The sequence below is a fragment of the Anolis sagrei genome, chromosome 1, assembly GCF_037176765.1.
Source record: "Anolis sagrei isolate rAnoSag1 chromosome 1, rAnoSag1.mat, whole genome shotgun sequence".
NCBI classification, from domain to species: Eukaryota; Metazoa; Chordata; class Lepidosauria; order Squamata; family Dactyloidae; genus Anolis; species Anolis sagrei.
Window position 1 is genome coordinate 255381316 of NC_090021.1, and position 25792 is coordinate 255407107.

At 40.0% G+C, this 25792-nt stretch overlaps 1 protein-coding gene across 1 annotated transcript; it reads right to left on the reverse strand.

Annotated features, from left to right (window-relative positions):
• Nucleotides 1-2033: 2033 nt before the first annotated feature.
• OLFML1 (olfactomedin like 1) lies at nucleotides 2034-16644 on the reverse strand. Its single transcript, XM_060766624.2, has 3 exons — nucleotides 16020-16644; nucleotides 11049-11340; nucleotides 2034-5876 (listed from the first exon to the last, which is right to left on the reverse strand). The coding sequence occupies exons 1-3, from the start codon at nucleotides 16143-16145 to the stop codon at nucleotides 5098-5100; spliced, it is 1197 nt and encodes a 398-aa protein (XP_060622607.2). The 5' UTR covers nucleotides 16146-16644; the 3' UTR covers nucleotides 2034-5097.
• Between the last annotated feature and the right edge of the window lie 9148 nt (nucleotides 16645-25792).

Here is a 25792-nt window from a genome sequence, read left to right on the forward strand (position 1 = left end):
AGCCTGCCAAGTTTCAGAATTTTCACTCATCCACTGATTTTTTTTTAAAAAAAATTCTTACAAATAACATTTTTAGAAACAAAACAAAAAAAAGAATCCTTTTGAATTTCCACAGAGCAACAGAGCATGAGTAGGGCATCATTTCTACAAAGTTTCAGAACATTTCACTTATGCACTGATTTTTTTTGGAATTGTTTAAATTTTCTCTCCTACTGAAAGGTGGAGATGACTTGTGGGGGAAAAACAGGGAATTCTGGGACTTGAAGTCCAGGACAATGGAGAGGAAAACGATTCTGTGATTGGCTGAGGCAGACCATGTGATGCTCAAACATAACTGCACTCAGCCCCAACGCCCTGAAGGAGCGATAATGCTTGCTTTACTAAGGACCACCAAAAAATCCCCCAAACAAATCACAAATTGATTTCACTGTATGCTCACAAATGTGTAGCTCTTGAAACATTTCAGGAGAATTAGCAACAAGTTTATATCTTGCATAAATTGCAAATTAGCCCCAGGACAGCCCCTAAGATTAGACCATTTCTTGTTATCTTTCCAGTGGCAGGCCAAAACCTTTTTATTCAGACAGGCTTTTAAATCTGAAATGGGCTAGGGGATGCTGAATTGTTTTTGACCGCTTTCTTATTGTAGAATTGTATTTTAATTATTGTAAGACCTGATGCAGTTTAATTATCTTTTATTTATTTTACCTTTTATGTGTTTTAACTATGTGTTTTTTAAAGTTTTTAGCCATTTTGTGTCCCAACCAAGGAAACATAATCAGGCTGCAACTACTAACACTAATATTAATTAGCCAAGTAAGGCAGTTGCCTCAGGATGATGCTAGAAGGCTGTTTGTTCTGTTGGAAGATAAAGCTTCCTGAAACTAGCCTATTGCCATCAAATTAGAGAGAATAGAAGGCTTTCCCTTAGTCCGAACATCATCACAGGCTCATTTGGTGAGAACATGGAAGCAGGCAGACCTTCTCATTGTCTGCTTTCACCTTCTGGAACTTCCTCTTACAGCAAACTAGGTTGGCACCCTCCCGGTTCTCTTTCCATTGACAAGCAAAGATTTTTTAATTCAACACAGCAGTATATTTTCCCCATTCCCCAATCCTGCCCAAGGGAAAGAAAAAAGGGAATGGAAAGATATTCCCCATCCCATTCCAGCGGAGTACCACAATCTCTCCCTTCAGCAGGAAAAAAGTGGGGAGGGAAACAGAATAGAGAAGAATAAAGAGGTGAAGAATAGGTAAGAAAGGGAGTTACTTTTATACCCTGGGAAAAGAAGAATAGTGTGAAGGGAGAAGGAGAAAGGGGTGGGTTTCAAAGTTACCTTGTGCAAATCAATGCCTTCCACCATTTTTCAGTCTCAGTATCTCCGTCTCTGTCTCTTCCCAGATTCTCTCCAGCCTCCTGACATGTGAGACAGGAGAGAGACTAAGAATCTGAAAGTGGTATGAGCAAGTCTGTCACAGCCACCACCTTGAAGGTGGAAGTGAATAGCTGTTGTGTCTGGGGAAATCAGTTTTTGGATTTGTGGATAATGGAGACTCAACTTGTAGGTGATACAATTCTGTGTTAAAGTAAGGTGCAGTTGTGATGAGTGTGCAAAAAGGATGAGTAGTTGAGATGGTGCATAGTTGGAGGAGAAACCATGGTTTCAATTTGAATATAATTTTCAGTTTAGCCGGAGTGTGGGAATCCTTGAGCCAAGGCAGCCAAGAAAAATCTGGGCGGCAGAAGAATACAGGCATGTTAGGAAGGGACATACGATATTTTAACATATTGTCTTCAAATGTAAGTAACCAGAGCATTAGCATGATTGCAAGTACCTTTTATTATTGCTGAGATTACTTCTGAAAATCATTCTTGCTCAACTGATGTAACTTATAGACAAAACAACTATTCTTGTCTCAACATAAGGAAATAAGATATGATTCTTCGGTAAGACATTGCCATTCACTGTTCCTGGACGCCCCCCTTCCAAGTACAGTTTGAGCTGGAAATTTGAATTCAAATACACTTAAAATTGTGCCAATATATCATTTTTTATTTCATTTCTTTAAAAATATATCCTCTACATTAGGAAAACTAGCATACAGATAGCTACAAGAATACATAGATATCATGCATCCTATTGGGGAACCTAGATTTACTTGTAGTATTCTTGAAGGAGAATACCAAAGAATTCATTTATTTATTTTCATCATTTCTACACCGCTCTTCTCACCCCCGCAGGGGGACTCAGAGGGGGTAAGAAGCAAACACCACCAGCATTGAAATGGTGATCCTCTGCCATCAATTTTGCTGGACTGGCCATGCTGTCTAAATGCCCAATCAAATCAGTTACTTTATTCTCAGCATAAGAATGGAAAATGGAATTTCAGTGGACAACAGAGGAGATTTAAATATGGGCTTAAAGCTAACCTAAAGAAAATGTGATATAAACAGAACTGGAAAGCTTTGGCACTCAAGTGTTTTACTGGGGATCAGCTGTTGCCAATGGCACTATGGATTTTGAGAAGGCATGAATAGAGGCCAAAAGAGAGAAGGGGAATGCAAGTCAAGTAAATCCTTGTTGTGACTGCCTTCCATATGGAATATGTCCTCAATGTAAAAGACCATGTGGATCCAGAGTAGGTCTTCATAATCATTTATGGACCCATCACAGACACTCTACTTCTGGAAGGCAATCATACTGGGCCAAGAGTAATCATCCATGATTCTTGAAGGAGATTTTACCAAAGTGGTAAGCCATTCAGTAAGGGTGCTGGTAGAACTGCATATCTAATGTTTAGTGGAAAACCTAGCTGAATAAGGAGAAGCTTTTCAGAAGATGTATGGTTACTGGCTGGTGAATTGGCTGCAGCAGCTCTGAAGATAATAATATTGTAGAATTGTTGTGATTCTATATTAGTGGAGATCTTAAATGATGAGACGAACTAGAATTTTACACACATCTAGCTCTTCAAGAGCATTGAAAGAGGCTTCTACATTTTATTCTTCTCTATCGTGTGTGGAAGTTCCCCGCTAGTAAAAGGTAATCACCTCCATCCCACAGGATCCATTATGCACATAGCAGGAATGTTTAATCAAACTACGTCTGTTGTAAAGTTTCTTCTCTGCATCCCCATATTGACCATTTGCCATCTCAAGATGCCTTCCAGCTTTCTGTGGAGCACCAAGTAGCATCTCTGGTGGCGTGTGCTGGGATTCAGCAGGGACCATTTCTCAAGCTGTTTCTCCTTAGCTGTCCTTTCTTGGAGGACAGAGGTGAGTGTGCCACACAACATGACCTGCATCTCTGTTGAGTTGTAGTTGTTGTCCTGAGTGTGCACAACCCAAATGAAGTCATAAAGTGGATTTCCATGTCCAAACATGGAAATTGTATGGTCATTCAGATGCTGTTGTGTTGCAACTCCTGGTATTTTGCATAGTTGTCTATGTAAACAAGGGGTGATGCAAATTGCAGTTCAACATTTGGAGAACCAGACCATTCCAATTCTTGATATATTGGAGATTGCACTTACAGATCAAAGCACTAGGGGCCATTTAACACTACAATTGTAGCAGTATGAATCCACTTTAACTGCTATAACAACATCCTGTGGAATCCCGAGGTTTGCAGTTTGGCTAAAACTCTCAGTCAGAGACCTTCTAGCACCTCACCAAACTACAAAGACCAATACTTTCTAATTAGAAGGAATCTGCAACTCCATACAAGATTTCATACTTTTGCTCACTCTTAGCTGATATCTTCACAATAGTGGAGAAAGTGGGAGAAAGCAATATATTAGCTTGCAGTTTTGCGGGTAGCTTGGTTTTGAGTAGGCAGCTAAGCCTGACCAAAGATCTGGCCCTTATGGAGTTAAAAATGGCCAGGCCTAGTATGCAGAAATGGCTCAGGGAGCATACATGGCGTTACCATCCAAAATCCCATCAATGCTCCTTATCAGCTACCACTGCCTCACTTGCCTAATGATAGGAGCAGCCCCATATAGCATTTCTTATATTGACTGACATAGAGTCATTTTTAGCAGGAAGCATTCCAAAACATTTCAGATTATATTGGGAGCTGAATCAGGGACCTTTACAAATGAAGAATGCGATCTCCCTCAGAGATCTTGGCCTTTTGCAGAAGAAAATCAAAAACTATCATTTTAAGGTCAAAAGAAAATGTATTCAGGGCAGAAAGGAATTGATGGTTGGAGAGAGCCAAAGTGATTGAGATGATGCATAGCTGAATATTTTAAGGTTTTGTCAGTGTGGGAATATAAGCTAGCCAAGGCAGCCAGGGAAAATTTGGGAATCCGAAGACTTGGGGAATATGGGAAAAGATGACATATTTGAGGATTCTGGTGTAAACAGCCGATTCATTAAGACGGTGGCAGGTTTCTCTTTACTGAATGGTTGTCTTCTGATGTTGGTCTTGAAAACAATTTTATGATGTCTGTCTGGGGTGGAATTGGGATAGAGAACAGGAAATTCAGAGGAAAACAAAACTAGAGATGAAAATACTACCTTGGATAAGGGGAAGGCAGGAGAGGAACAAGCAAGAAAGAAAAGTCAAACTAGGTGCACTGTTTGTATGATAAAAACACTTATGTCACTTATTTTTCTTCATTGGGACGAGGACAAGTGTTCAACACTTTCCTCAATCGTTGTTCAGGTCCATTCTCCTTGGATTTAGAAAAGATACTTTTGGGGATGCAATTCTGAGATTATTTCTAGCTAGCATAGCTAGTTGTAATAATAAAAATACTTGTTCAAGGCCAACAGCTTCCGAAGAGCCACACCACCACTAAATTGTTGTTTAGTTCTTTTGCCCTGATCTAAAACCTGAAGCAGAAATGTTTATGGTTGTTGCATCCAAGAACGATCTCTCTTTGCAAGGAGAAAGAGACATTATGCAGTGCTCACAGATGACTGGAGAGAAGTGAAAATAATGTCTTTTAAAAGTACAGAAAGATGAAAAAATAAATTCTAAAATGTATACAATACAAATAGAAAAAACAATAGCATTCTGCAGCCCATTCTATTACCTGTACTTTTACTGGGAAAGGTGGATGGAATGGAGGATTGTTGTTATTCTTTTAGCTCTTTTGCTTTGTCAAGAGCTTGTAAATGATCTGAGATGCATTATCCCAGGCAAAGAGTTGCTTTTCTCTGGGGTAATAATGCACCATGGAATGACTTGTCTGGCGTTTGGGGAAATGAATAGTTGGAATTTCATAAGGACTGATGACATCTAAAGTATCATAAATACATTCTATACGAGGTGTGCCTCCCCCTGGTGAATTGTATACTACATACAAGGCACCACATAGCATGAAAGCTGCTTCTGCATTCTGGCTTTTGCAGTTTGTATCCCAAGTATACTCTGAAACCATGGTTTCATGGTTGATTTTGGTAAGGGCCAAATTTTTGCTGCCACCTGGCTCTGCATGAATTGCCCACAATCCCAGTTCATCCACAGCTAGGTCTATTTTTGTAGAAGGATTAAGTTCATAGACAGGTGCCTCGCCTGCATCAGGCAGAAACATCTGGCCTGTCACATTTCTCTTCTGACTATCAAACTTAATTACCTCATTTAAGGAACCATATCTATGGTAAAACAGAAAGCCATTATATATAGCATGTCCTGCTCCTTGCCATGGAAATGGAAGATTAATTCTCCGAGGTGATGGTTTTTTCTTGTTTTCAATGAAAGCCCCGATATTTGGAAACTCCATTACAGTTTTGTTCTTTGTCCCAGTTAAGAAATAAATTTTGTGGTGATTCTTGCCTGGGTCTTTCAACCATGAGCCATGCACGTCTCCAGATTTCTTCACTATCTTTAGGGACTTGATACTTGCAATCATGTAGCTGCAGCCTTTAAGTGAAAAGAACAACAATCAACAAGACAAAAAAAGATGTGTCATCAAAACAAGTTTAGTAAGGTTCTTGGTTTTACGATGTAAATATCTCCCTGCCCCTTATTCTATCACAACTGAAGAATGCTCACATTATTTCTCCAAACTGGTTCCAGACTCACCTATCATAATTGCTCTGGGTTTTGTTAAAGAAAATAATTTGCCAAATGGAACATAGAACATCTGGTCCAAATTTCTCATTATCACACCTTGGAGCCTTTCCGACAGAACAGTCTTAACATTATGATTTCACTTTAACTGCCATGGCCGCCTTCCATGGAATTTGCACTTTGGTGATGTACTAGAGGTCTCTGGTCGATAATTATAACATTGTTGTTACCTGCCTTCCAAATGATTTCAACTCGTGGTGGACACAAGATGGACTCTCACTGGATTTTCTTGATAAGATTTTTTTAGAGGAGTTTTCCCATTGACAAGTGCTATCATTTTAAAAATTGTGAGCCACCTGGTGTCCCATTTTTGGGAGAAAAACAAGATACAAATAAGTATAATGACAATGATAATGATAGTAATTCCTCAATCGATGAAAGAATGCAATGCATCCTATGACACCAACTAAGGGAATAAGTATCCCTCATTATGCTGCAGGTCCTAGGATTTCATAGGTTGCTATCACAACAGCAAAAGAGAATTTATAGTACTATAATTGTGCAGTGTGAAAGGGTTTTGATCAGCCTGAAGAAGGTATTGTCTTAGGGAGCTTTCAGACAGCACTTGCAGCGATGCTGCATTGTGTTAATTTGTCTTGTTTTGCCCAATGAATTACTGTGGGCAAAACAGAGGAAGACAAAAGCAAATCCTCTCTGAACTAATCTTGCCAAGAAAACCCTGTGAAAGGGATCACCATAAGCCAGAATAATGACAAAGTCAAATATTACATCACAGATTAATAAACGAAAACTGCAATGCCAGGGGAGAGTAATTTCCCTTGAGGATCACCATCTGGACTTCCTAGTTATCAGTTCAGAGAGGAATTCTGGAATTTAAAAACCCAACAAAAACAACTCAAGTTTCACTTCCTCTGTTCTCCAATGAGGATCCAATTGGGACTTGCACTGATGAAAGAGTCATGTTAGCAAATCTGTCCTGGTGGATTTCTCTTTCCTACACATTACCTGCCTGTTACTGTCCTATTACTTTCTGTTAATCTTTTTAAAAGAAGAAAGACAAGGGATTGATAAGAGAATAGTATAACATTTAGACGATTCTTATTGAAATGGATCTAGCTTTTGAAAGCAACTTGAAATTGTTATTTGATTTACTGGTATGGTAACTTCACTGATTACTGATTACATGTTTAAAAATATAACTTCATTGCACGGCTGGTTGCTCCCCATAATAAGTTGTTGTTGTTGTTGTTGTTGTTGTTGTTGTTATTGGTGGTGGCGGCGGAGTTGTGTAACTTCAATTCATTTCTGACTTATGGGTATCCTAAGCTGACCCCATCACAGGGGTTTCTGGGGCTGAGAGTGTGTAACTCACATAGCAGACTTTTATGGCCAACTGGGGATTCACACCCTGGTCTCCAGAGTCAATCATCACCACAATGCCACACTATTATCAGTGAAATATTACTGCCACAGTTTTAAGTGGTGTTGATGGATTGACACAAGATGCAGAGAAGGAAAGCATTTCAGTCGGACCAATATCCACTGGCAGCATTATTCTGTCAGCACAAAAGTTAATTTAATGGGGAAGAACATACAAACTATGAGAGGTTACAACTGTTTGCTGCTGTCTAAGTCTACTGGAAAAAACAAAATTTTGACTTTGTTCTCCCCTCTTTTCTTGCTGAGTTAAGAAGCAGCTGGAAAACTGCAACAAGAGAAGATGTATCAGACCTGTCCCTGGCCAGACTGGGACTAGTGGAGGGTATGCTAGTCAATCCATTTACATATCACTCTATGGGTTACCACAATACATGCAGTCCCCAGGTTATGGACATAATAGCTTATGTAAGTTTGTTCTTAAGTTGAATTTGTATGTAAGTCAGAACAGGTGAATTTTTAAAGTGTAACTCCATTTTTTTTAAAAAAAGTTTTGGATAGCATAGGAAAGGGTTAACACCCCTGTAACATTTGTTTTGCAGTCTGTGCTCCTGTTTAGAAGATTTCACCTCACTTGCCACTTCATCACACAGGGCTGTTTTATCATTTTAGGACACTTCCCTGCCAGCCCAGCGATGGATCAGCACACTGCCCATCACATGACATTGCTGAACTTTCGGTGGAGGCCCTGCCCACAATCGGAGTGTAAGTGTAAGGGACGCTTCTGTCCAAACATGGGAGCCTGCCCATGTTGTGCTGGCTCCAATGAAGCCAACATGGAGCAGTGCCACTTCGGTAATGCTTCCCTCATGTGATGGAGGCAGTGTCACCATGACAAAGTGCTGTGTGATGTGACAAAGTCGCCCCTCATCCCTGCTGTTTCTCCACATATACATTCCTGGATTTTGTGTGAATTCGTGAAACTGAGCATAATAGCAAAGCCTATTTTCAATAGGAAGAATGATGGAATTACCAAGAAAGGAGTGTCCAGGAAATGCTACTTGAATACCTGGATATGTAAAATCATGGATAAGTAAAACTGCATATATCAGTTCAGAGGATACAGGAAATCTATTTTAATTGTCAATAAATTGTATCCTATGCCATTGCAAATATAGATCATATGGGAACTATTCTCAATTATGACAACGATGGTGTGCTATTGAAAACTTCTTCATCATATCACAGAGTTGTAAACAAACTGCAGTCTGTCTCCATCATACACACACATTTGAGCAACAGTAACAGGCTTCCTAGCTCATGTTAGACTCTAGGACCCAAATATTTTCTTGTCAGAGCCATGTTTTCTGGCAAACACTTTAATGCAGTTTACTCAAAAAAATAACCAGTCTGCCAAAGGCAATACAAGTGAGGAGAAATACTATCTGAAGTTTAAAGAATGTCTTTTAATAAGGTACAGCATTTGCAGTCAAACTGAGTAAACAAGCCCTGAAGGCAGGAAGTGGTAGCCAAAAACCTTATGCAAGAGGCTAAAGCAACTTCTGTTGCTTTATCACAGCCCTCTTTGGGGGCCTCCTTCAGCTTCCCAAGTAGATATATTTCCATTTCCTTCAGGGGAATTATCTTCTTGGATGCCAGTGACTGAGGCTTATGTATATAGTGAGGAGAAAACTCAGCATTCTTGAAAACCTTGTGCAGTAGGTTACCCTGAATTATATCTGCATCAAATGAGAATTTTAGACTTCATTTGAAAGTAGGGCAATTGGTACTTTTAGTCACTGCAAAGTTTGAAATGAACTGTCAGAGAGTTATGTGCACACATACCTGGCTTCTCATATAACTTTAATATGGCCAATAACTCTTTCACTTGAAATATTGAAAACAACCAATAGTGCTCATTATCAGCCTGCAAGAACATTGCTAAAAGGTACATAGAACAGGTGGAATAGGCTAGAACAACGTGATGCTCTAACTCAGGGCTTCTTAAACCTTTCTACTCGGGACCCCTTGTGGCTAGAGATTTTTTTATGTGACTCCTGTGTATAGAGATATATAACAATAACATTAGTATGACATTTATCTATATGTATTTTAATCTTGTATTGTTGTATGATGTTTTAACTTGTATTAGTAGCATTGATTCCTTGCTGTAAGCCGGTCTGAGACCCTCTACGGAGGTGAGAAGATCGGGATATAAAAGTTTTAAATAATAATAATAATATGAAACAAATACTGATAACAAATCAGTATTTGCAAAGCTTTTTATGAAGCTTAAAGCTTCTTCTGCAGACTCCACTGCAAACACTGCACAACAAATTAATGAAACGTCTAAATTGCCACTAGGTCATAGACTGATTTTTTTTTCATTACCCCAACATTGATCTAAAAGGTCGGGACCCATAGTATAAGAAGCAGTGTTCTAGTTACTGTAGGAGCTCTGGTGGTACAATGGGTTAAACCCTTTTGCTGGCAGGGCTGCTGACCAAAAGGTCAGCGGTTTGAATCTGGGGAGTGGGGTGAGGTCCTGTCTGTCAGCTCCAGCTTCTCAAGTGGGGACATGAGAGAAGCCTTCCATAGGGTGGTAAAATATCCGGGAGTCCCCTGGGCAATGTCCTTGCAGACGGCCAATTCTCTCATGCTAAAAGCAACTTGCAGTTTCTCAAGTTGCTTCTGACACAAAAAAAGTTACTGTAGGAAGTATTGCAGGCAGCCACTCCTCAGATTTCAGCAGCAATTTTCACAGTGGCAAAAGGCTAAGCCCCCCTTCTACACTGTCTGTCATATAAAGTCCCGATTATCTGCCTTGAACTGGATGATATGGTAGCGTAGACTGATATAATCTAGTTCAAAGCAGATAACGCAGATTATCTGCTTTGGGTATCTGGATTATATGGCAGTGTAGAAGAAAGTGAACAAAGGCCTTAGAGAAAGTGAACAAAGATATGAATTCTTTTCAAAGTTTATCTTTCATGAATGCCTGACTAAATAATGGAGGCAAGGCAGTATTCTTACTATAAGGGCAACCACCCTACAGTTTATAGTCAGTTTCTACTTAAAGTATTGTATGGTGATGCTATGTAAGAAATTGGTTAGATCCAGCTTTGCCATTACATGAACGGAAGGATTTTAGAAATAAAATAAATGCTTATTCACACATTAAAGCTTATTGCCCTCCCTTCAAATACTTGCATGGCTAAAATGAGGACAACATCACAGCCACATCAAAAGAGAAAATCCAAGAGGTTTTTTTTAATTTTTTTTTAAAAAGGGGGGAGTTATATTACTTTTATACGGATGTTATATTTTGTTTTTACCCTGTGTTTCTGCTAAAAAATACCATACAACAGGTATGTAACAAAACATTCACATCATGACAACTCAGTCCCCATCTACACTGCCATATAAAATCCAGATTGTTTTCTTTGAACTGGATTATATAGCAGTGTAGACTCATTTGATCCCATTCAAAGCAGATAATGTGAATTATCTCCTTTGATAATGCAGTTTCAGAATTGCATTATATGGCAGTGTCTTGGTTTGAGATGCAAACCGAGGCATTGATTGAACAGTAAGAATAAAATATTATGGATAAATAGCTCTTACTTGCATTAAGCATAAGCTTGATTTTGTTCCGAGACTCTTCTTGTTCCACTAATTGTTGCTCCAGTAGGTCTTCGTCGACTTCCACGCAGGGGCTTGGTGACTCTTTTGCAGATTCAAAGTAGTCAATTTCTCTCTGAGCTCTTTCCACTCTTGTTAGCAAATGATCCACTTCATTTTTGAGCTCTGTCTTTAAAATGCCAAGTCCTTCTACGCGTGACATCATTTTCTTTGAAAACTCTTGGAACTCTTCCACATAATCTGCTATATCTTGATTGCATTTGTTCAATCTGTTCTTTAATCAGAAAACAGACAGCTAGAACTTATATACAGAGAATGAAAGCCTTTTCAAACTGTTGTTCTACTTTTGCTACTATGACACCATCTTGTAGTATACTGGGATCTATAGTTTTGGGACAGGTATACAGAATTCTCAGCCAAAGAGTTCTACTGCCTCTCCAAATGACAAACACTGGAATTTCATAAGATGGAGCCATGACAGTTAAAGTGGAATTGTAGTGATACTATTATGTAGTGTGAAAGGTTCTTTAGTTTAAGAGCTGAGGGACCGACCAAGAGCAAGATGGATGGATGGTATCCTTGAAGTGACTAGCTTGACTCTGAAGGAGCTGGGGGTGGCCACGGCCAACAGGGAGCTCTGACGTGGGCTGGTCCATGAGGTCACGAAGAGTCGGAAGTGACTGAACAAATAAACAACAAGTCCTTGGTATCTACATGGGTTTGGTTCCAAGATCCTTCATAATACCAAAATCCCTGGATTATCAAGTTCTTTTATATACATGGCACAGTAAACTGGTATCCCTTATAGAAAATGGCAAAACGAAAATTCGCTTTTTCAATGGGTGTATGTGTGATATTTTAAGTCTGTGGATGGTTGAAACTGTGGATACAGAATCCATGGATACAGAGGACTGGCTGTGCTTATATATACCTATCTTTGGAAACATTTGTTATATTTACACAATATTTTCCAATGTACACTTTGAAAGGCAAATGGGTTTAGTTTCTGTATTTTTCAGTAAGCACTCAGCTTTTGTTCTTTGACCTTTGAGGAAGCTGGACAACAGCTGCCTGCAGAATTTCACCACAGCCTAATAATTTCTTTCCAAAAGGCAGAAATAAATAGTAACTGTGCTGGCGGAAGACAGCAGTGAGGCCCCTGCTGATCCAGATGTTGCACAGCTGGAAGGGATGAAGCCAAAGAAAAGAGTCAACCAAGTACTGTTACTTGGAACTGTAGCTTTGCAGTTTCCTGCATAGGCAGTTTGCCCTCCCTTCCCTCATTTTCTCCAGTAAGTGAGAGAGAGAAAGAAAGCAGTCATTCTTCTATCTTTACTGTGCTAAAAAAGGAGAGCAGAAATTACAAACATGTGATGTTTTCTGGAGGGAGGTTGAAATGAGCAATAATTGGAATTATTTGTGTAGCTTCATCTTCATGGGAAAGGAAACATGGAGAAAACAAACCATGCACTTCCTTTCTTACACTACTTATAGACTAATAGAGAGTCACTCACTCTGTACACTTCATATCAGGGAGAGTTACCTGCTATTAGTTGGACTGCTTCATATGTGAACTGGATTAGCTTTAACACATTCAGACTATTCCTCCCCTCAGGTGAAAACCGATCAGGTAAAAAGGAACTAAGCAAACAGATGAATATGTGGGGGTCTCCTTTGGATAATTTCTGAGCCTTTGCTCCTCCTCCCATCCATACAACCCTCCTTGTCCTTTGTGTGCAATGTTTGCAATGGAGGCTGCAGAAGAAGCTTTAACTGTACCTCTTAAAATCTACCAAGTGGTCTGCTTCCATGGCAAGAGAGCAGGATGACAGGGAGTGAGATTCTTATCTTCTCTCCACAAGCATTGACAACTACTTGAATGAAGTAGGGATAATGAGTGTGAAACTCTTCTCTGGGTTGAATTAAAATCAAATCCAGAGGTGGAAAAAATGGGGGCCTGTAATGCTTACCTAGAAAGTCATATGGTGTGAGCACTGGATTCCACGAGTCCAGGGTTTGAATTCCTACTCACCCATGAAACCTTGGGCCGGCCAAAGGAAAATGGCAACCCTTCTCTGATTAAATCTTACTGAAAAAAAATCTTATGATAGGTCTATCTTAAGCCAGAGTTGACTTGAAGGCACACCACCACAACGACTGCTCATCTTCTGTTTCAAGTGTTGTTGTTCCAGGTTTTAGGTCTCCAAAACACAACATATGAGTTTCTGTGATATATCTGTAATTACTGATCTCCACAGTTAGTCTGGAAGGTAATCCTTTTCAATTTGGTGCACCTCTGCATATAATCGGCATCAAGCCATGGGAAATGATTACATGATGATTGATTATAGCACTTACCCAACTTATCAAATGAAAGTTGCTATGATAATCTATAATCCAGGCTTTACCCTGGCTCCCCCTTTTGCCTCTCAATTATTCTTTGTCTCACCCTCATTAATCACAGGACTCTTTGATTTCTTTTTGCCTAATCTATCCAATGTTGATTGTAAGCCTGCTGAGCCAAGCTGGCACCTTTTCTGTTAGCGTTCCAAAAAAGGAGGTCTATAGCTGTATTCTCGTGCTACTGATTGCTGTCAGATACTAAGAAACATACCAGGGCATGCTGACAAGAAAATGAAACCAAATTAAAATTCTGTTTCAGACAGCTTTCCAGTAAAACAACCAGGACTTCTAAAAACTGCTAAAGTTGAATCAAAGTGCTATACAGTTGGCCTTTGGTATCTCCTGGGATTTGGTTCCAGACTCCATATAAATACTCAAGTGTATAGTTGCTCAGGTCCCATTATATAGAATTTCTTGTTCATTCGTTCAGTCGCTTCCGACTCTTTGAGACCTCATGGACCAGCCCACACCAGAGCTCCCTGTCAGCCATCACCTCCCCCAGCTCCTTCAGAGTCAAGCCAGTCACTTCAAGGATGCCATCCATCCATCTTGCCCTTGGTTGGCCCCTCTTCCTTTTTCCTTCAATTTTCTCCAGCATAATTGTCTTCTCTAAGCTTTCCTGTCTCCTCATGATGTGGCCAAAGTACTTCAACTTTGTCTCTAATATCCTTCCCTCCAATGAGCAGTCGGGCATTATTTCCTGAAGTTTGAACTGGTTGGAGCTTCTCGCAGTTCAAGGCACTCTCAGAACTTTCCTCCAACACCACAATTCAAAAGCATCCATCTTCCTTCGCTCAGCCTTCCCTATTATCCAGCTCACACATCCATAGGTGACTATGGGGAATACCATTGCTTTAACTATGCGGATCTTCATTGTCAGTGTGATGTCTCTACTCTATTTGCTATATAGAATAGCAAAGTAAAATAATTTCCTTTATATAAAATGTCAAAATCAAAATTTTATTTTGTGGTTATTTTTGGTATATTTTCAAGCTGTGGGTGGTTGAATCCAGGGATACAGAAGCCAGGGATAGAGAGAGTAGACTATAATGTCAAAGAGACCAAAGTACATCTATAAAGAGGAAACATGTGGCCCTGCAGATCTCATTGGATTACAATTAATATAATAAGAGCCCCCTGTGGCACAATGGGTTAAACCCTTGTGCTTACAGGAATGCTAACTGACAGGTCAGAGGTTCGAATCTGGGGAGAGCGGGTTGAGCTCCCTCTGTCAGCTCCAGCTCCTCATGTGGGAACATGAGAGAAGTCTCTCACAAGATGGTAAAACATCAAAACCTCCGGGTGTCCCCTGGGTAACGTCCTTGCAGACAGCCAATTCTCTCACTCCAGAAGCGACTTGCAGTTTCTCAAGTCACTCCTGACACACACACACAAAATTAATATAATTCCTGTGGATTGAGTATGGTGGCTGAGAGTGATGGAAGTCTGAATTATTAGTACCTGAAGCACCACAAGTTTATGCTACTACATGTGTACTGTTAATTAGCACAACACATAATTGGAGCAAATGACTGGTTTACTAATCTTGCATAATTTCAAAGCAATTGTAATCAAAATATTAGTGTTTTCTGTTCACTATAGTGCAATAATGTATATGATGCATGCCTCTTTAGAAAACAAAGTTAATTTTCTTGATGCAGGAGCTTTAAAGTACTTCTTTCATTATTTTGAAAAGTCATACATTTAAGGACTTTATCACAAAAGGTTTCTAGATCACAATTATAACAAGATAACAGCACCTGTAGGTGGTACTTATCACACAATATCGTAGCTCTCCTATTGCTGTTTTGCATTCAGATTGTTGGTTTGACACCTCTTTACACTGACAGAAAAAACACCAATAGCACCAGTGCAATAGGTCAGGTCTGCTACACTTCTATTGCTGATAATCACAAGACATGACGATGTGATTCTCCTCCTCTCACGCTCTCTGTTCCCATTTACTTCTGTGCAAAAGGGTGACTTAGCAAGATTAGCTCTTATTTCAGAAACATGCACAACATCAAGATTTTGTGGAGAGGTCATCTTTAAAAAGCAGGCGGAGTACTTCTGGAATTCAAAGTTCAAATAAGATCTCTAATAGATGTGTCTTAAGGATTAAAATCATTCTGTTTCCTGTAAAAAAAATCATTTATTATTTTAGCAGTAACTTAAAAGAGTTAGCATACTCTAAGCCATGGTAAACTCAAATGAAGTAAATTAAATGTTCTTTCCCATTGAAATAAAATGAATTTAGATATGTGTAACTTTGAATGGTAGCCAATGTAAAACATACATTTTACTTGCACATAAAATCAATACACAGAAACAGCTCTCCTGCCCTCTGTTTATAAACAACTTTGCAATTTGACACTTTTCTCTTATGTCTAGTTAAACTGTGCATGCTTGAAATTACAGTTATGGAACTTTAAGGAAAAGCAATTAATTTATCTGATACAGATAGACAGTACATGCGCTGTTCACAAAGAACATAAAATAGATTTTGATGCAACCAGCTTACTCCCACTGAAATGTTCAAATTGCACATACCTCTATTGAGACAATTCGCCGGTCGATGTAATGTACCAATCCAGCATCCTGCATTAAATATTGTGCTTCTCCCATGATGCTTGTAAAAAATGAAACTAATAAAAATTTGAGCTGTAAGGCTGCCATTGTTTCATTAAACCAAACCTTTTCAAATACTTGTGAAGACACCCCAGTTTTGACATCCAAGACTTCAGTGTAATTTCTCTCAAGCACGGAAGGTATGCTTACGTGTCTTCAGCTCCACTAAACAAAACAACATTGCAAAGATTTAAAATGGCTGTTTAGGTTCCGAGAGTCTCTCATTAACACAATAAAGTTGTGCAAAGCTCTCAGCTAGATAAGTTCGTTTCTAGGAGCCAACAGTCTGCTTTCCAGCTTGTGATCAGTTTGATTGGGTCCAGATGTTCAGAAAGAGTTGTGCAAGGAATGTAGCCTAGCAAGGCTAAGCAAAAATCCTTGATTCCTTCTTCCCTTCCTTGCAATAGACTTCATCACCACCTAATATAGGAAGGCTTCTGATTTTAGAGTATCTTTATCAATTGCACATTTCAGGAATAGTCTTACTGAATGAGCAGTCTTCTCTTTATACGCCAGTATTACTGTTTGCAAAAACAGTTGCTCAGCCACATATACTAAGACTGTTATACGTGACATTTTCCCTATATGGCTGTACATTGGCATAGGAAATCCATTTACACCCTCATGTGTGACTAATGCATTGCTTGTTTTGGCAGATGTTATCTTATAGAGCCTTGCTATCCGTAACGGGCAGTAACTGAAGGCTTAACTATTTCAGACTGCAATGTTGTTCATGAGCCACTTTATGTGGTTCAGATTCCAGTAAGGTGGTTCAGAAAGCAGTTATTAAACTTGGGAAGAATTTCAGCTCAGGTGGAAATATAAACGGTAGTTTGTCCAAATTGTGGCATCTCACATGGATTATCACTGGAAATAGCTGAAATAGTTAACATTGTGGAAATTGTGCTGATCTGGAAGTCTGTTATGCAGGAAATACAGTGATCTGTTCTACATATTTTTACATTTCAATCATTTCTGACCACATGACAGTTCACTGGGAAGAACCTGCCTAGCATTATACTTGTACAGACAAAACCACTCAGATTCACTCAGACTTGAATGCTATAATTGTTACAGACCCAGTGGATGTAATTCTGCTCTTTACATGTCCAGTGATAATTGATGCTTTTCAATGTTTTTAGCCTGAGGATGTGGACAAGTTTCTTGGATAGATGAGAACCATTATACATGTGTTAGATATTTATGTTTCCAGGCTCATTAAAAAATTCAGGGGAGACTGGCCGAGTGGATAGAAAGTGTAGTTAATACCTCACTAAAAAGGCAGAGTTCCAGCTTGCCTGAAGGAGGCAGTCAGTAAAGATTATAAGCTGGAACTGGCAGTCACAAAATCATATCTTTTCCTCTTCCTCCCCCTTCTCTTCAACCTGACATTTTCAAAATATGAAGCCGCTGGGGAGGTGGGGGGGGGGGGGGGTATGGGACTACTCTGATTTGGATCCATTCTGCTTCAGAGGAATCCTGTTTTCAGGTATTTTTCAGATGTGTCCAAATCAGCCCAGTTTCATTCTAGATGTTGGATTTGTTTAGTTGAGACTTGTGTATAACCTTCATGTCATAGGTACATACATTTTCCCTTACAGGAAATGCAATATGTAAAGCATCCTAGTGGTGCAGTGGGTTAAACCACTGAACTGCTGAATTTGCTGACCAAAAGGTTGGTGGCTCGAATCCGGGGAGTGAGGTGAGCTCCTGCAGTTAGGCCCAGCTTCTGCCAACCTAGCAGTTTGAAAAAATGCAAAAGTGAGTAGATCAATAGGTACTGCTTCTGTGAGAAGGTAACGGCACTCCATGCAGTCATTCTGGCCACATGATCTTGAAGGTGTCTACGGACACCGCCAGCTCTTCGGCTTAGAAATGGAGATGAGGCTCACCCTTCAGAGTTGGACCCGGCTAGACTTAATGTCAGGGGAAACTTTTTCTTTACCTTAAAGCATCCTTAATGACAAATTCCTAGAGCAGTGATATTCAAACTTGATGGTCCTTTTATGTTGTTGGATGTTGAGTTCCAGAAGAACCAGATAACATAGCTACTAGTCAGGCATGTATTTTACAAGTATTTGGAGAACTAGATTTTTAAAAAATGGTGGATGCAGATAATTGATACTTTTGGGGTAGTAATATAGAATCTTCCATGACAGCTAACTACAGTGGTTCTTATCCTGTGGGTTCCCAGATCTTTTGGCCTTCAACTCCCAGAAATCCTAACAGCTGGTAAACTGGCTGGCATTTCTGGGAGTTGTAGGCCAAAACACCTGGGGACCCACAGGTTTAGAACCACTGAATGATGAGAATGGAGATTTTGCCAGTGCCATGTTACTGAAAAGTTTGATCATGATGTATTTTCTCCAGTCTTTTGTTTAGCATTTCCTCTAAGATGTTTTATTGGTATTAGATTTGGGAAAAGGGAACAATACAATAGAGCAGGGGTCCTCAAACTAAGGCCCGGGGGCCAGATACGGCCCTCCAAGTTCATTTACCCTGCCCTCACTCAGGGTCAACCTAAGTCTGAAATTACTTGAAAGCACACCACAACAACAACAACAACAACAATCCTATCTCATCAGCCAAAAGCAGGTCCACACTTCCTATTGAAAAACTAATAAGTTTATATTTGTTAAAATTATTCTTCATTTTAATGTTTTTTGCACTACAAATAAGATATGTGCAGTGTGCATAGGAATTCATCATTTTTTTTTCAAATTATAATCCGGCCCTCCAACAGTTTGAGGGACTGTGAACTGGACCTCTGTTTAAAATGTTTGAGGACCCCTGCAGTAGAGGACCAAAAGGCACTTCATGGATAAAGTGCAAGCTACATTTATCTGATTAATATAGAATGAATGACTTGTATTTTATCCACTGTAATGAATTAAATACTAGGAGCTAATTAATGGGAATTAAAATGTCCCGTCCGTCCCCCCCCCCCAAATATATGGATTGAATATTCAGGGTTTCACATAGGTAAAGATTTTCCCTTGACATTAAGTCCAGTCATGTCCTACTCTGGGGCGTGATGCTCATCTCCATTTCTAAGCTGAAGAGCCAAGGTTGTCTGTAAGACATCTCCAAAGTTATCTGGCCAGCATGCCTGCATGGACGCCAGTACCTTTTGATCTACTCACATTTGCATGTTTTCGAACTGCTAGGTTGGCAGAAGCTGGGGCTAACAGTAGGAGCTCACGCCGCTCCCCGCATTCAAACCTGCAACCTTTCCATCAACAAGTTTAGCAGCTCAGCGGTTTAACCCACTGCGCCCAGGCCTGTAGTGAGGGGGTGGTTTTAGGGGTTCAAACCCCTCCCGAAATGTTTCAGATTTTTTTTAAAAAACCTGGTTTACTCATGAATTTTAACTGGTTAACCAAATCCCCATGCTAAGTCTATGAGATGCAAAAAATTAAGAGTCCCTCCAGAACTTTAAGCACTATCTCAAGCAAATATTGACAATTTATTCACACTGTCATTACTTGCAGCAATAGCCGATGTAGTGAAGCAACCAAGTTGGGGGGGGGGGTATTGAATGCTCTCATTAAGGAGGCCAGACTTGGTGGAGGTGGTTGACAGGGGCAGAGCTGCAGGATATTGAAGGCTGCTCTGCCCCCTGCTGTGCTCTTTGCTTCAGCGTGAGCTAGAAGGCAGGGTTCAACCTCCCCCCCCCTGAAATTTTCAACCCCCCCCCCCAAAAAAATTGTCAACTCTCCCCGAATTTTTTTTCTGGCTACAGCCCTGACTGTGCCACTGGGGGCTCCCAGGGTTTCACTTACTTATGCTCAAAAAATATTCCCCTCAAAAGTGTTTGTTGGCCTTTGTAGGTCTTCCAGTATGATTCTATGACGTGCCTCTGCCTCCAGTATAGTCAAAATATAGAGTTCATTATTACTTGTGTTTTCAGGTATCTACAGTGTGTGTGTGTTTTGGAATATATTCCCTACACATACTGGGGGTGGTAGTACTGTAATAGAAGTTCATTAATGGGAATTCATAGAACAACGAATTTTTTTGCCTTCCTTCTTTGGAGGCTTTTAAACAGACTGGATGGCCATCTGTTGGGGGTGCTTTGATTATGCCTTTCCTGCATGGTAGGGGGTTGGACTGGATGGCCTATGTGGTCTCTTCCAGTTCTATGAGTCTATGATTCTATTTTGTTCAATCTAAACTCTAGTGCTTGGAGAAAAATATTTGTCTTCAGCCCAAGACTGATCAATTCCCAAGTGCCCTCACCTTCACACAGACCAGCAGATTAAAACATCACTGAGTTTCCTTTGGTTTGCTTTTGTTCTGGGAACCTGCTTGTTTCTTGGAAACCCGGCCTTTTTTCAATCAGTCAGCGTACATTCAGTCTATTGCAGTATGTTTACAAGCACCATCACATGATAAAGTGATTGTCTGCATCTGTCCACAGAGTGTCTGAATTCATCTGTCTGAAAGATTCACTAAGGTTATTTACAGACCCATGACTTATAGAAGTAGCTCGCTGAGGGATATTTCGTTGTACTCACATTTCCAGTTCTCTGCTTCTTCTAAAATGTAATTAATTTGTTTCAGGGATTTCAAGCCCATGCTTCAGTTCCCACAGCAACTTATGGAATTTTGAAACACAATACAATGTATTACAACCATGCAAATTAAAAACACAGGATAGACAGTCAAATCAACAGAATCAGCCCCAAAAAACAGAGGAATGGGCTGACAGCCCTTATTTGGAGGTCTTTAAACAGAGGTTGGATGGCCATCTCTCAGGAGTATTTTAGCTGTATATTCCTGCATTACAGGAAGGGATAGTCTTATAGCACTTCTGATATTGGTGAGTGACAGCCTGCATTTGGCACAGAGAAAACAGTTGTCTCATAAAGCAGATCTTAATTAATAATTTTCTGTCCTTTCATAACACATTTGCATTCCTATCCCCATCGTCCCACGGTATTGTTTTTACTTTCATACAATTGTGCTATTCCAGCATTCAAAAAGAAAAAGTCGAACAAATTAATGGTTTGGAATATTGGAGGGAGGGCAGAGAGAGGAGAAGAAACCTGTCCCCTAGTGTAAATTTACTGACAGCATGACATCACAAAACCAAAAGGGAGTAAGCACACCAAGGAATGTAATAGGGACATTGTGGGATTGGGAGCTATTGACAGGTTATACCAGGCATGGGCAAACTTTGGCCCTCCAGTATGCTGTTAGGAATTGTGGGAGTTGAAGTCCAGAACATATATAGGGCCAAAGTTTGCACATGCCTGGGTTATACCCATTAATAGCTAGGAACAGGAGACACACGAGTTAATGGATGAGGGGAAGACAGCAGGATACACTGGTGTTGTGTGATAGAAAACAGCTGCAATGCCAATTTGCCTGCATCTTGCAATAAAGTCCTATGTGAGTAAAGGGTGGCTGTATGAGCAGGAGTCATGAATTTGCACAAAGCAGTACTGAAAAAAAACCCCACTTTATTGCATAGGGTGATAATTGCAGGCCACATTATTCCTTTTGTATTAATCCAGAATAAAAAAAAGGTTATATACTGAAGGGAAGGATATCAGAGGCAAAAATGAAGTACTTCGGCCACATAATGATAAGACAGGAAAGCTCGGAGAAGACAATGGCGCTGGGGAAAATTGAAGGAAAAAGGAAGAGGGGCCGACCAAGGGCAAGATGTATGGATGGTATCCTTGAAGTGAGTGGCTTGATCTTGAAGGAGCTGGGGGTGGCCATGGCTGACAGGGAGCTCTGGCGTGGACTGGTCTATGAGGTCATGAAGAGTCAGAAGCGACTGAACGAATAAACAACAACAATATAATCAGAATATTTGTTGTAGCTATTTTAGAAAACACAACCCCTATTGAAAAGCAGCAAACACCCCCACTCCCTGCAGTTGGGAGTGCTCATCCGATGATGTCTAATTTTGTATGCATGGCTAAAAATAAAATGTGTATATATGTATGCATGTATGTTGTATGTATGAACAGTTCTTCTAGAGTGAGCTCAGGATGTTACACAACATAATAAAAGAATAATCATTTCGCAAGAATAGTTGAGGACATCCCACCATAAAGCTAAAAATAACAGCATAGTACAATACAGAGAGCCTCAAAGCAGTAAAGGCCTAGGGCCATGTTACACTCCAAAAGCCTGGAGGATAAACAAGTCATGTTTTAAATTGTCTAAAACTGAAAAGTGTATGTCAACTGCTCTTCCCAGTCCCACTAAAAAGTCCCTATTCTGAACCACAACATCTTGAGCCATTTTCACTGTTGACATCTGTAAAAAAAAAACTTGCCACTTTCAGGATTCAAGAACAGAGGCTTTTTTGAATTGGAGACAGCTATTTATTTAACAACATCTTACATTACATTATCTTTTGTACTGACCTTATGATCAGCCTCTGATCTTTCCCTTCAGATCACAAGCACAAGATAGATTTTTGGAGATAGACAACAGCAGTACACACAAGTGTCTCCAACCAAGTTATTTATTAAAATTCCCAGAGCACAAATCGGTACAAATGTATAAGCAACATAACTGGAACATCTCCAGAATTGCTTTGACCTCTGAGGACGCAGTGCTGATCTCTGCTCTTACATGTTTCTGCCCAAATGTGAAAGTTAGCATAGGCTGTTAGCAGTGAAGATAGAGAAAAAGAGAGGAGGCATCTGAGAGCTAGTTAGTGAATGGAATCGTGGTGTAAGGGGAGCTAGTCCCATGTATGTGGTTCACTGACTGAAAAAGTAGTCTCTAACCAAGAAAAATGAGTACTCATGACATAAGCCCTGTTCAGTTTTTATTTAAGCGTGTTTACTCAGAACACAAGGAGGTATATATAACATTCTAGCTCTGTCCCACTTCTATAGCTAATGTATAGAGAGTGACAGTAGGCATATCAACACTATGCTATTTTATCAATTATATACCCCTTTAACTATCAGTTATGCAATCTCAAAGTGATCTTGATATTAGAAGCAATGGATGAGATGGGAGGCAGCCTCAGAAAAGTGAGGTTGAAGGGAGCCCCCCAGAATGGGAGGAACAGCACAGGGATTGTTGTAGATGCCCATATAATTTCTCCTTCTCTTCAGGCCATCACTCCTCCCCAGCAGAACCCCATTTGGTCCACTTGGGTAGACAGGGCCCCCCTCTACACCGTCATATAAAATTCATATTATCTGCCTTGAACTGGATTATATGGCAGTATAGATTCAGATAATCCAGTTCAAGGCAGATAATCTGGATTATATGCTTTGATAATCAGGATTATATGGCTGTGTAGAAGGGCCTCGGGTCCTCCAGGGAAGCAGGTTGTTATAGATTGGGCCCATCTGCTTATTTTCAGTGGAGCCTATAACTGGCAGTGGAGCCTATCAACCCGCCGTGGTACACCATCCCTTCGCAACACTAGTGCCACCATTGGATTTACCAAAGTCACTACTGTGGGCCAATTATTAGCAGTCCTCTCCCGTTTCCTCCTCTGCTGTTGCCATTATGTGATTGTGTTTATTGTAATGTTATATTGTTAATGTATTCATATGATTTAATATAATTATGATTTTGTTGCTTGTTGCTTATGTTTTGGTTTTATTTTGCTGTAATATGTTGTCTGGGCTTGGCCTCATGTAAGCTGCCCCAAGTCCCCAATGGCGGGGTATAAATAAAGATTATTATTACGTCCCCTCCCTATTTCCATCTTGGAGATCTACGCCTCATGTGTATGTTATATGGAGACATTTAAGGTTCCCTTGCTTACTCATAACTACTCACTAGGGCATAAAGAAGATTGGATGGGGGAGCCACCCAATGAGAATGCAAGGTAGTTGACAAGACTGACAGGAAAACAAGGCTATTGGTTGATAGGTTTATGTATGCCAGGAAGAAAAGTTCAATTGCTGCTGTTTCATGACCAAAAATAATCCGAAATGGTGAACACATGGACATGAGAGAAATACGCTTTGGCAGATGTGTGTGAATCTAGGGACATGGAAGCTTTCAAGATCAATTTGAAGTTGCATTAAAATGGGTGTGTATGACCCTAATGGGCACTGGATTACAGTCTTTGTGTGGATGCAGCTCTTGTTATAGCTAAATTGACAGTGGAAGAAATAAAAGTTTTAGGCAATATGTTTTCTCGTGGAATTACAGACCTGGAACATTTAAACTTCAGTTTGGGTGTCTGAAAGTTAACATCAAATGCTGAAGATGGAAGTTTCATATTGCAGATTAAAATCCCAAATGGCTCCTATGGCCTGGCCCAGTTTTCTTACTAATTAAATTATCAATTTTATTCACGCATTGGTGGAAAAATTCCTTTAGCCATTCTGTATGACAGGATGATATGAGTCTTAAGAGGCTACTGATTGGTGTTGAGTAGTCTTGACACACTCCATTAGTTTTTTCTCTCTAGGAAGCTGGTTGAATGAATTATACAAATCATCTTGCCCTTACAATATGCATGGAAGCAGTCTACTCACTGCCTTTCTCAGGGGAATTTCATAAATATGATGCTCATAGAAGAGTTCTTTCTGCTTGAAAATTAGTTTAAAACCCAAGAGAGCTCATATGAATAGCTGCTTATTCTATTAATTTCATAGGTTCAACACAATGTCTGAGTGTATACAGTCAAACTGAGTTCCTATCAATCTCAGTACTAAAGCAGCATTGCTTCCCTCCCACATTAAAACTAGGGCTGAATCCTTACAGGTGAAATAATGCCTCCTTAACTCAATCACAGTCTTGTTAGAACACACAAGGTTCTTCTTGTCCCAATGTAAAAGTGCTTCTTTTTGTAAGTCTGAGGGCTTTAAGGTAATTAAAATAACTGCTTTAGTTATTCTGCTGTTTTGCAGATGATCTGTATATTTTTTAAAGTATGGTTTTACCTTTGAATGTAGACTGGGGTGGAATTGGGGGTAGGGGAGGGTGAAACCAGGTTAAGGGGATGGGCAGCACAAAGTAGATGGACAATTATCACCTTGGCTCATGCTTACATACAAGGAGCTTTGATGGCAAACCAGGGGTGTGTTATTGCCCCAGACTTATTTTCCATCTTCATTGCTATGATACTTCATCTTGTTGATGGGAAGTTTCCCACCGGAGTGGAAATCATCTATCAGACAGATAGCAAGCTATTTAACCTCAGCAGACTGAAAGCCAAAACCAAGGTCACAACATCTGTTATAGAACTCCAGTATGCTGATGATAATGTAGTTTGTGCACATTCAGAAGCAGACTGTGTTTGAGGATTGGGACATCCGTAGAGATACCAAGGTGCTTGTTTATAAAGCTATTGTCCTCCCAACCCTATTATATACCTGCAAAACATGGACTGTCTACAGACGTCATACTCAACTCCTGGAACGATTCCATCAATGTTGCTTCCACAAAATCCTGCAAATCTCTTGGGAAGACAAGCAGACAAATGTCAGCATGCTGGAAGAAGCAAAGACCACCAGCATTGAAACGATGCTCCTACACCATCAACTCCTCTGGACTGGCCATGTTGTCTGAATGCCCGATCACCGTCTTCCAAAGCAGGTACTATACTCCTAACTCAAGAACAGAAAACGTAATGTTGGAAGACAGGAAAAGAGATTTAAAGATGAGCTTAAAGCCAATCTTAAAAATTGTGGTATAGACACCGAGAACTGGGAAGCCCTGGTCCTTGAGTACTCTAACTGGAGGTCAGCTAT

Excerpts from the sequence above, each read along its gene's own strand:
- OLFML1 (XM_060766624.2), bottom strand. The coding sequence starts at position 16,145 with ATGGCAGCCTTACAGCTCAAATTTTTATTAGTTTCATTTTTTACAAGC. Across the intron at positions 11,341-16,019 it reads GGCGAATTGTCTCAATAGAG|AACAGATTGAACAAATGCAA; the intron begins GTATGTGCAATT and ends TTCTGATTAAAG. Across the intron at positions 5,877-11,048 it reads CAAGCTTATGCTTAATGCAA|GCTGCAGCTACATGATTGCA; the intron begins GTAAGAGCTATT and ends TTTCACTTAAAG.